Consider the following 12,304-nt stretch of genomic DNA (forward strand, 5'->3'; position numbering starts at 1 on the left):
TTCAGGGGGGATGTCCTCTGAACTAGATAGAAGGTGGTTTGCAAAGATTCTTGCTAGGATTTTCTTGGCAGAGTTAAAAGGGAGATACCTTGATAGTTTCCACAGTCTATTCTTTCACACTTTTTGAAAAGGGTGATTATAATGGTGTCCTTAAAGTCTGCTGGGATCTTTTCAGTCACCCACAACTTTTCAATAGGCTTGTGGAGTGGTTGTGTACATTCAGGCTTCCCTCTTTAAAGATTTTAGCAAGGATCCCATCAGGTCCATTGGCACTGCTATTTTTAATAGGTTAATGGCTTTGCTGACTTCCTCCAAACTAGGCAGTACTGCAAGCCTGGTTTGCTGTAGGATTTACGAGAGAACCTTTTTGGCCACATTGGAAAGGTGGTTAAGGAGGTTATGATACTGCTCTTTCCAATGTAGTGTACTGGAAATTTGGTTCCATCTGAAGAATGTAGAGCAATGGTTCTTAATCTGTGCGCCGCGCCGCAAACCACCAGTGGGTTACGAGGATGAAATTTGGTCTGTGAGCCAAATTTTATTTTATTTCCACTCCTTTCACTCCGCCTGCCACTCCTTCCTTGTCACTGACCATGGTATATGTTCAATATCAGAAACTAGAGCTGATATGATGTCTGATGCAATTTTCTAAATAAGCACCCCAAACCCAATCTAAAGTTGACCAAAAATGGATTTGTAAGTCCTTTGGTACTAATTTTGGAGAGTGGACCCTGGTCAAGTGGTCACTGGTCAAAGAAAGGTTGGGAACCACTGATGTAAAGCATGTATGCCATGATTTGTTAGGCCATAAATGACTTTTCTGGCTTTAAAGAATACAATCTTAGTATCAGAAAGTATTAACTTTGTCAATTAGCAATGCTTACATCTATGGCAAATAAACACAAATTAATTATTCATATGATAATTAAAATATTATATTGGTAGCCTTTCTGTAAGTCTCATGGCTAGAAGAAAGAAAAAATTAAGGAGGGGAAATCCCATTTTGTTTGAGAGAAGTGAAAGAGAGGAGAGCATTGCTGTCTATGCTGCTTTCCAAAATGCCATATCTTATCGTTTTTGGTGTTTTCTTTAATTTTATCCCAAAGACAGAGAATTGCATTGTCACCTGTAATCTGCATGTTACATTTAAATCCATTGTATACTGCTTGCTTCCTATTTTAGAGAAAATCATTGTTTCCTGGGCTTTGCTCTTTTTTCCTTTTTGTATTTTTGAAGTGCTGAACTTGCATGATCTATTGATAAGGGGTTAGGAAGCAGTCAGATTTGTGCCAGAGACCCAGGCACATTTTAGCTAGTAGATGCTGGGAGTTTAAAGTCTACTTCCAAACCGCTGTCCAGATTTCCTGCTAAAGCTCAAAATCTGCAAGAACACAATGAATCTACATCCACCAAGCTTGGGATTTAATGCTCTGTGTTTAGACATCTCATAAGGTAATGTGCCACTTGGACTGATGCCTGACCCCACCTGGGGATAGCCGTGTCTCCAGAGCATCTTTAGCAGAGTGCCATTGAACATTAACCTATTCATTTAAGGACACTCTTCTCTTGAGATGGTGTTAATTACCCAACGGATAAGGACCTTATCTATCAGATTGCATGAACACAGAACCCTTCGCTTTTGAGAAAGCTCTTAACACGCTTCCCAGCAGTGACATTTTAATTCATTAGGAACATTGGATCTTGTTAACTTTTTCATGTTGTCTTTAAATTGATTAAGTACTTTGGAAATGTTATATTGGGATTTCTCTCCCATTCTTCCCTCTTTCACCATGTTTATCCCACTGAAAAACTGTGGAAGACTCAAAAGTACAGTGAAGGGAAATGGCTTTACTTCCTTCACTACTAAAGAAAAAAGCAACAATCTTTCTGCTCATGATTTTTGAGGCATTGCTGCTTTCTCTCAAGGTTGCACAATACCTGTAGGATCTTGTTTCCAAAAATTAGAGATGGAAATATAACATTATCATCCTATGTACTAAGGCTGAAGGTTCACAAAATGGTTTTAAAAAATCTTGGATGAAAAGAATCCTTTGGATTGACAAGAATGTATGCAGCTCAAAATTATTCTGCATAAAATTTGCATATGTGGAGTTTTTGCACAAAAAGCATTTTTGCACAGAAACTAAACAATGTTTTTCCTGCATGGAAAATACTGTTTTCATCACACACACACCCCGCATGTGAAGTTTGTGCAGATTAATTTCTAAACCTCAAGTAACTTTCAACAATTGCAGATTTTGAATATTTCCTCACAATCAGGCAATTTTAAAAAAATTCCTGAGAATAGAATTAGTGTAAAATTTCATCCCTGCTTCTTCATGGTCTCAATAGAAAAGAAGGAAAACAAGTGAGTTAATTGAACACGTTCATTACCTCAGCCTTCTTCATCCTAGTGATTCCAAGTGAGTTGGGATGACAAGCCCCATTATACCCAATTAGAATCTCCTGGGCATGCCATTGGTGGATGTTGGGAATTATAGCCTCAAACATTTGGCTAGGGTAGTAAGGGAAGTCTGGAGTAAGTAAAGAAATTGTTTTAACAATTTAATAAGGTGGCAAATAAGATGAAATCCATCACAAAAAAACAGATGGCAACACAGATCTGCATATAATATGCATATGATAATGATATGCATGAATGAAAAATTGGAAAGAATTACCATACATCAACTGGAAATGCACTATTTTACATTACTCATGAAGACTAAGATTGTGACTGAGAATTGACATCATGCTGGTGGAGGACAGCCTGCTGCTGACTGCAGTCCCATCTCCTTAACCGTTGAGTGGCAGTGTGTTTGAATATATGTTCAGGTCCATCATGGCTACTTTTGAAGACCGAGGAAAGAGGGAGCTTCTCCTTTTTCCTTTAGTACTCAAAAGCAACAGAAACAAGCTGATTAGTAGCAAGAGTAAAAGAACTGTGTCTAGCAGACTGCTAATTATTATATGCATAGTGAAGTTTAGGCTTGTGAAAGGAGGGAAGTATTTGATACAGTAAGACACCCTTATCATTGGGTTCACTTTCCATGGTTTAAGTTACCTGCAGTCACCGCTACAAAAAAAAAACCCTCACATATATCTGTTTGTGGGCATATCCCAATCCTCCAGTGCTATGTTATACTTGGGCCAAAGATTGACCTCCCACTCTCCACTTGTTGAAGCATTGATTGAGGAAGCAACAGGAGCAAAGTTGGGAGCAAATTAGTTCCCCTACCTGGGGGCAGCAGGTGAGCAGTGTATGTGTGTGGGGGAGAAACACTTCCTGGCCATTGTTTCCAAGCTCCCTTTAACTCTGTGGTAGTGAGCTAATTTGTCAATTGAAGTCTGAAAATAGAAATGCAACTGCTATTTATTTTTGCAAGACGATATGTTGAGTGCCATATAGCAAGTCGAAGAAAATATAATTATGTTTTCAGGAATGCTTTGTTAAAAATACAGTTGAAGAGCAAAACATAATCACATAATTTTATTAGCACAGTATCATCAAAGTAACATAACATGAAAAAGTTCAAATATATAATTTTATCTCATCTTAGACACTTAGGGCAATCATGTTTTAACAAAATAAATTCTCTTATTTCATAGAACACTCAGACTTATAATCTGTCTTTCCTAATTTGATTTTTATCACACAAAATACATGGGTGTGCACGGATGAGCTCAAGATGAAAGATTTGGCAGTATTGTTCCCATCCTGAGGCTATTCAAAAACGTAGGGTTTTGGTTTTCCTCAAAAATTATGTTCCATAATACACTCACTGGGTGGTTGTAGGTTTTTCAGGCTCTACGAACATGTTCTAGAAGCATTCTCTCCTGACTTTTGTCTGCATCTGTGGCAGGCATCCTCAGAGGTTGTGAGGTCCTCACAACTTCACAACCTCTGAGGATGCCTGCCATAGATGCAGACAAAAGTCAGGAGAGAATGCTTCTAGAACATGGCCATACAGCCCGAAAAACCTACAACAACCCACTGATTCTGACCATGAAAGCCTTCTACAATGCAATACACTCACTTGGCAGAACATTCAATGTCCAGTAAAACCTATCTACATATCAGCTACATGCCCAACCATGTGATCCAAACTGACTCCAGAACAGTCTGACCAAAAAAAATCATGCATTTTACAGGCAGAATAATGTAACTGGAGTTCACAGAGAACAATCTAGAGCAAATCTTTTCTCCTGTTAACACTGTCAAATGCTACACAATCAGAATTACCGGGGGGGGGGGGGGGCATTGTTCCTTTGAAAATGAAAATCAATGTATGCAACACCAGGATAACCTTCCCAACCTCCCCACCACCCCCAACCTCATGGGGATTCATCTCTTGTAAACTCCTTTCTTAAAAAACGGGTCTTTTTGGTCTTAATTGTTAAAATGGTCAATGGTGCCCTCAAAGGTTTGGAGTGCAATTGGCCATTTTGGAAGCAAAAAATCTGCTTTACAATTTGCAGGGATAAACATCCTTTGGGAGAACAAAATGGTCATAGGAGATTGTAAGTGGTCTGCAGTTTTCCCTTCCCTGGATAAGAGCATATTCAGAATAATGCCTGATTATGCCTTGCTAGAACAGCCTACCGGCTGTTGGGAATTGTGGGAATTGTCTTTAGATGGCTTGTGAAGTATAACAAAGTCTTTTATTAATGAACAATCAAACAGAAACTTCTCTTGTCTTCAGTAAAGATAAACAAATGATTCCAGGCTTTTATGCAACTGGTGGCTTCCTAAACTTGCCCACGAAGGACAGGCAACTGTGTTCAATAACTTCTTCTTTATTTTAAAGGAAAATCCCCTTTTTAACATCTCCCAGGCTGACTGTAATCTAACCCTTACTGATGTGGGCTCCGCTACTGGGTCTAACTGCATCTCGAAGCATCGAGTGGACCTACCAGTAAAAGTTTAGATATTCTCCAGCTGGAGTTCTTTGGTCTTTCAAACTGTTTACCCTCTGAAATTCTTCAAAGCTTTAGGGCTGTTTCCCTGGAAATCTTTAGAATCTTTGAAGGCTCTTAAGACTGTTCTCCCCCGGAAGGTCTTAAGGGTTGAAGCTTTTGTACAGGGGAAGCTTGCACACGTCCTGTACATTAGTTTTCCTTGCTGAGACTAACTAAAAAAAAATGGCTCCCTTCCCTTCCCAATTGCCCTGAGCAAGGGGCGGAACCAAAACTTAACGATGATGGACAGGTGACTTGCCCTACGACTGCAACCAAAAGAAGCCACCTTTCTGCAGAACCCCTGAAACCCTGGACTGCAAACAAACATTTAATACAAAGCAACTAAAGATGGAGCTCCTGGTACAGCCATACCAGCACACTGCACAAGGGGCCTGGGATGCACACAAAAAGACATGAAAGCATTATCCCTCTTTTGCCCTGCCCTCCCACCCAACTGATGAGACTAATGACCATATCATATTGGCTGCTGGAATTGCCGCAGATCATGGCAAATTCAGCAGTGCATGGCATGGGGATCCCATCACCCCATGCCTCTCATCACCTGACTTATCCCAAATTCCATCCCGGGGGGGGGGGAAGCATCCCCCTATTGATCCCTATGCCTGTTCCTCTAAATTTGTACTATGGAGCCCTGCCAGAAGTAGTTCTACATCGTGGGATCGGAGCCGACAAGCTCTGTGAGGCAAATGGAGAGGAACCGGCATATAGTAGTTGTTGAAAAGCCTACTGCGATGCATTTGTCTAGTCCTTTTTTTCAAAGTGACCTAAGAAGAGGATCTATTTTCCCAGCCTGGTGCAACATGACTCCAGCAAAGGATCACCGCCTTGTTGTGGCGCTGGAGCTTGAGCACCTCAATGATGTCATGAGCGAAACCGTGAAGGGCCACCCAAGACGGGACGGTCGTGGCAGAGAGGTCAGACCAAGCGTGATCCCTGGGGAAGGCAATGGCAAACCACCCCAGTATCCTTGCCAAGAAAACTAAATGGACCAGTACAACCAGAGATATGTCGGTATGCCATTGGAAGATGGGACTCCCAGGTTGGAAGATGGCCAAAATGCTACTGGGGAGGAGCAGAGGATAAGTTCAACTAGCCCCAGATGTGATGACGCAGTTAGCTCAAAGCCGAAAGGAAGGCTAGCGGCCGACGGTACTGGAGGTGAACAATGAATCCGATGCTCTAAAGATCAACACACCATAGTAACCTGGAATGTAAGATCTATGAGCCAGGGCAAATTGAATGTTGTTATTGGTGAGATGTCAAGACTAAAGATAGACATTCTGGGGGTCAGCGAACTGAAATGGACTGGAATGGGCCACTTCACATCAGATGACCACCAGATCTACTACTGCGGACAAGAGGAACATCAAAGAAATGGAGCAGCCTTCATAATTAATAAGAAATTCACTAAAGCAGTGCTTGGATACAACCCAAAAAATGACAGAATGATCTCAATTCAAGTGCAAGGAAAGCCTTTCAACATCACAGTGATCCAAATATACGCCCCAACCACAGCTGCTGAAGAAGCAGAAGTAGATCAGTTCTATGAGGATCTGCAGGACCTACTGGATAATACACCAAAAAGAGACATTATTTTCATTACAGGAGACTGGAATGCCAAGGTGGGAAGTCAAATGACAACTGGGATCACAGGCAAGCATGGTCTAGGAGAACAAAATAAAGCGGGACGCAGGCTGATAGAATTTTGCCAGGAAAACTCGCTGTGTATAACAAACACTCTCTTCCAACAACCTAAAAGACGGCTTTATACATGGACTTCACCAGATGGTCAGCACCGAAATCAGATTGACTACATCCTTTGCAGCCAAAGGTGGCGGACATCCATCCAGTCGGTGAAAACAAGACCTGGGGCTGACTAGCTCAGATCACGAACTTCTTATTGCTCAATTTAGAATAAAACTAAAGAGATCAGGGAAAATACACAAACCAGTTAGATATGATCTCACTAACATTCCTAGCGAATATACAGTGGAAGTGAAGAACAGATTTGAAGGACTAGATTTAGTAAACAGAGTCCCAGAAGAACTATGGACAGAAGTCCGAGACATTGTTCAGGAGGTGGCAACAAAGTACGTCCCAAAGAAAAAGAAAACCAAGAAGGCAAAATGGTTGTCTGCTGAGACACTGGAAGTAGCCCAAGAAAGGAGGAAAGCAAAAGGAAACAGTGATAAGGGGAGATATGCCCAGTTAAATGCACAATTCCAGAGGTTAGCCAGAAGAGATAAGGAACTATTTTTAAATAAGCAATGCATGGAAGTGGAAGAAGACAACAGAATAGGAAGGACAAGAGACCTCTTCCAGAAAATTAGAAACATTGGAGGTAAATTTCAGACAAAAATTGGTATGATAAGAAACAAAGATGGCAGGGACCTAACAGAAGCTGAAGAGATCAAGAGGAGGTGGCGGTACTATACAGATCTGTATAGGAAGGATAATAATATCGAGGATAGTTTTGATGGTGTGGTGTGGTGAATGAATTAGAACCAGACATCCTGAGGAGTGAGGTTGAATGGGCCTTAAGAAGCATTGCTAACAACAAGGAAGCAGGAGACGACGGGATCCCAGCTGAACTGTTTAAAATCTTAAAAGATGATGCTGTCAAGGTGATGCATGCCATATGCCAGCAAATATGGAAAACACAAGAATGGCCATCAGACTGGAAAAAATCAACTTATATCCCCATACCAAAAAAAGGAAATGCGAAAGACTGCTCCAACTTCCGTACAGTGACCCTTATTTCTCATGCCAGTAAGGTAAAGCTCAAGATCCTGCAAGGAAGACTCCAGCAATACATGGAGCGAGAGTTGCCAGATGTTCAAGCTGGGTTTAGAAAAGGCAGAGGAACGAGAGACCAGATTGCCAATATCCGCTGGATAATGGAGAAAGGCAGGGAGTTTCAGAAAAACATCTATTTCTGCTTCATTGACTACTCTAAAGCCTTTGACTGTGTGGATCATAATAAATTGTGGCAAGTTTTTGATGGGATGGCATACCAAGCCACCTTGTCTCTCTCCTGAGGAATCTGTACAAGGACCAAATAGCAACAGTAAGAACTGACCACGGAGCAACAGACTGGTTCAAGATTGGGAAGGCGTACGGCAAGGCTGCATCCTCTCACCCAACCTTTTTAACTTGTATGCAGAACACATCATACGATGTGCGGGGCTTGATGAATGCAAAGCTGGGGTGAAAATTGCCGGAAGAAACATTAACAACCTCAGATATGCAGATGACACCACTCTGATGGCCGAAAGCGAGAAGGAGCTGAGGAGCCTTCTAATCAAGGTGAAAGAAGAAAGCGCAAAAGCTGGGTTGCAGCTAAACATAAAAAAAACCAAGATTATGGCAACAAGAATGATTGACAACTGGAAAATAGAGGGAGAAAATGTGGAGGCCGTGACAGACTTTGTATTTCTAGGTGCAAAGATTACTGCAGATGCAGATTGTGGCCAGGAAATCAGAAGACGCTTACTTCTTGGGAGGAGAGCAATGTCCAGTCTCGATAAAATAGTAAAGAGTAGAGACATCAGACTGGCAACAAAGATCCGCCTAGTCAAAGCCATGGTATTCCCTGTAGTAACCTACGGATGTGAGAGCTGGACCTTAGGGAAGGCTGAGCGAAGGAAGATAGATGCTTTTGAGCTCTCGTGTTGGAGGAAAGTTCTGAGAGTACCTTGGACTGCGAGAAGATCCAACCAGTCCATCCTCCAGGAAATAAAGCCCGACTGCTCATTGGAGGGAAGGATACTAGAGACAAAGTTGAAGTACTTTGGCCACATCATGAGGAGACAGGAAAGCCTAGAGAAGACAATTATGCTGGGGAAAGTGGAAGGCAAAAGGAAGAGGGGCCGACCAAGGGCAAGATGGATGGATGGCATCCTTGAAGTGACTGGACTGACCTTGAAGGAGCTGGGGGTGGTGACGGCCGACAGGGAGTTCTGGTGTGGGCTGGTCCATGAGGTCACGAAGAGTCGGAGACGACTGAACGAATGAACAACAACAACAATGATGCAACATGTATGTGATGTTTTGAATGAGTAAAAAATACATGCATGGGGAGAAACAATTTATGTAGATGTCATCAATAGAGAAAAAATTTACCTAATTGCCATTTTTCTCATAGTCGCTGCAGTTACCAAATTCAAGTGCATGAGTATTATATATCTGGATGCAGTCTAGCCCAAAACTCTGGTTTGTTATGTACCTTCAAGTAATTTTTAATTTATGATGACCTAGGTTTACCCTATCATGGGGTATTTTGACAAGATTTTTTCAGAGAGTAGTCTTTTTTTCCTCTGAGGCTAAGAGAGTGTGCCTTACACAAAGTCACCCACTGGGTTTCTTTGGCCGAGTGGGGATCCAAATCCTGATCTCAAAAGTTCAATGCTCAAACCACTACACATTGGCTCTGAGACAAAAATTAGGCATGCTGGTATTTGTGTACTCCAAAATAAATTTATTGGGCTCATCAGAACATTTCTTGGATTAAATGTGCTAACTGAATAGAAGAATAGCCAAAACAGTTACTATAACATTTTAAAAAAGCCTTGTTAATCCCAAACAGAGAGGGGAAAATATGGACTTCTGTGAGAACTTTAAAACAAACCCAAGTATAACTCTATATATAAAGCAAGTCAGATTTCGCCAAAGCTACATATAGTGATTGTGGATAAGGCTGACTTATAATACATCTTTCTAATTATATTTAAATAAATAGGCAACTTAAAATATGTAATTATTAAAGTCAACCAGTCCCTAAAGTTTGCATTTAATTATTACGATCACTTGATAGCATTTAAGCAAAAACCACCACTGACATGAGGAGCAATTCACAGCCCCTGGAACAGACAAAACATTGCACCAGTACTCTCAAGGATTGCATAGATTAGCAGTAGGGCGAGATTGCTTTCTAGCAACTATGGCATATTCTCTATATTTGACTATCCCAAGATGCATTCATTTCAGGGTGCTATTGTAGCAGCAGCAGCAAAACCACCAATGAGTACTGGTGCAAGGGAATTTACCTGTCAAGTACAGGAAGATTAGACCAACTGAACCCCCAGAACTTAGTCTATAGTTTATAGGTGTACTGTCCCACAAGGACTGGGGGCAGTACATCCACCATCCAGGCTGTTTTGAGGCTGGAGCAATTGCCCCCAACCAGGACAGGCACAGCACTGCTCTCTATTCAGTCCAATAGTAACTGAACTAATGGGCTTTGTAGGCACAAATGATAATTAGTGTCCAGCAGTAGCCAGTGGCATTAACATAATATTAAACTATAACTTTCCTCATTATTGGCTATGGTACCTAGGTTTGTTGAAAGTTGCAGGCTTACCATCTGAAGGACCACAGAGCAAGGCTGTACATGCCATGCCCTAATAAAGAAACAATTGTGTGTTCTATCCAGCAATGACCAGTAATCGTAAAAGGAAGGGGAGAGCCAATGTCACACACAAAACATTGTGATGCTCCATTGATTTATTCTAAAACTAACATGGAAAACCACAGATAACTATGGTATGAAAATAAATATAAATACATTTCCTACAAATATCTACTATATATTTAAATGCCACAACTTGCATATAAACAAAAACAAGAAATTAAAAAACGTAATAATAAGAGATGAAATTTGACTAAGGCATTCCTGAAGAAGGAGGGGGAAGACACAATTTTTATTTTTCGAAGGAAAAGATATGACATTCAGATTGTATACTTCTTCATTCACATAGTAAACAGGTGCAAGAAATGCAAAAGAAATATGGCAATCACTTTTGTCCATATGTTGTTGCCTTAGTGGGAAAAGTTTATGCCAATACGTTGTGCGGATAAAGTCTAGAAGTTCCTGGGAACCAAACTTTCTCTTACAGGGTGTCATAAGACAGTTACAGGCCGGAGTTGCTCCAGCTGACTTTCCAGTGCAGTTCGTTCTCTGTGAACTTCCTAGAAAATGCAAACAATATAAAACAATTAGTGTGTAAGCTTCTCAAAGCATAAACATACAAAACAGCTTGCTTTTAAAGGAAATCAGCTTCTGCAATCACTCCATAATTGTTTACAGGATATTATTTTTTCAGCAAATAAGGCCATTGCAAAACAGACTAAAACACATAGGATGCATTACCATTGTTTGAATGTCACATTGCTTTGCTCGATGAATGTAAACTCCAGGTTCCCTGGGATTGCCAGATGATTTAGAAAATTGGGGTGTATTATTAATACAGGGGCTGATAAATGCACATTGGAATCTACTGATAGAGGTCAGGGTGGCTTGCTGCAGAACACCATGGTTTTGATTTTAATGAAACAAAACTTGTCCTATAATAAAACATCAGCAGCAGCAACAACCTTTATTTGTATACCCCACCACCGTCTCCCCGAACGCACTCAGGGTACCTTACATATGGGACAAAATGTCCACAAGACATAAAGGCAAAAGGAATCCATAAATCAAAACACATTAAAATAGGAGCATCACAAAATACAACAATCAAGATAAAACACACTGAACACAACAGAATAAAACAGATTGCACTGGAGCTCCATCAGACCAGGTTCAACAAAAACAATGACCAAGATTTCTAAAATGGGCATGACCAAGAAATAAAAGGGCTGGCTGGGCAAGGGATAAGTTGAAACAGCATACCAAAGACCCAGGCAAGTGGATGAAGTGCAAAAGAGAGTACTATCTGGCAACTTAGGGACTGCTCTGCTGGAGGAGTAGCTCAGAGAAGGGGCAGTGGTCCACAAATGAGAATTCTGCCACTTTCCAATTTCCCTCAATGATTGAAAACTTCAGTTGAGTTTTTAGAAATACAGTTCATGCAACCAATGAAAAGGGGCAGATAAAATTGTGTAGGGAATGTAGAGTTAGGAAATGTAAGAGTTCTAGGTGGGGATGATTTTCATCTCACTCTCAGCAATGCTAGAAATCAGGAGCTGAAAGAGAATAACCAATGTCAATGTCTTCATTTTGCTTCCCCACCCCTCCAACTTCTTCTAAGTGCTTTTCTTAGTTATACTCAATGGTAAAAAAAAACAAAAACAAATCTCAACTGGTTGCTTTTGACTAAGCATTACTTACCAGTGAAATGTTATAATCCTTGATCTATGGCAACTCACACACAGATTTATAGATATCTCAGTGTGTGCTTCATAGCTGACTGTGTTTACAGGGTCATTTTGTTGATTGGTTGGTTGGTTCTAGTTGTTAGGACCTCAGCATTATAGTGGGGGAGATATTGTGGCAGCTTGAAGTCTGCCCACTAGGGCTGGGCAATTCGTTTCGTTAATTCGTAAT

General features: G+C 40.9%; 1 protein-coding gene across 5 annotated transcripts in view; it reads right to left on the reverse strand.

Moving 5' to 3' along the window:
- Window positions 1-5,959: 5,959 nt before the first annotated feature.
- Window positions 5,960-12,304, reverse strand: part of REPS2 (RALBP1 associated Eps domain containing 2) — a 104,766-nt gene continuing 98,421 nt past the window's right edge. For all 5 annotated transcript variants that reach the window (XM_060770040.2, XM_060770039.2, XM_060770036.2 and 2 more), the window contains one exon: window positions 5,960-10,947. In XM_060770040.2, the coding sequence (XP_060626023.2) occupies window positions 10,879-10,947 (69 nt within the window). In that variant the 3' untranslated portion in view covers window positions 5,960-10,878. The remainder of the gene's footprint in view (window positions 10,948-12,304) is intronic.

This window comes from Anolis sagrei, chromosome 3 (genome assembly GCF_037176765.1).
Source record: "Anolis sagrei isolate rAnoSag1 chromosome 3, rAnoSag1.mat, whole genome shotgun sequence".
Taxonomy (NCBI): Eukaryota; Metazoa; Chordata; class Lepidosauria; order Squamata; family Dactyloidae; genus Anolis; species Anolis sagrei.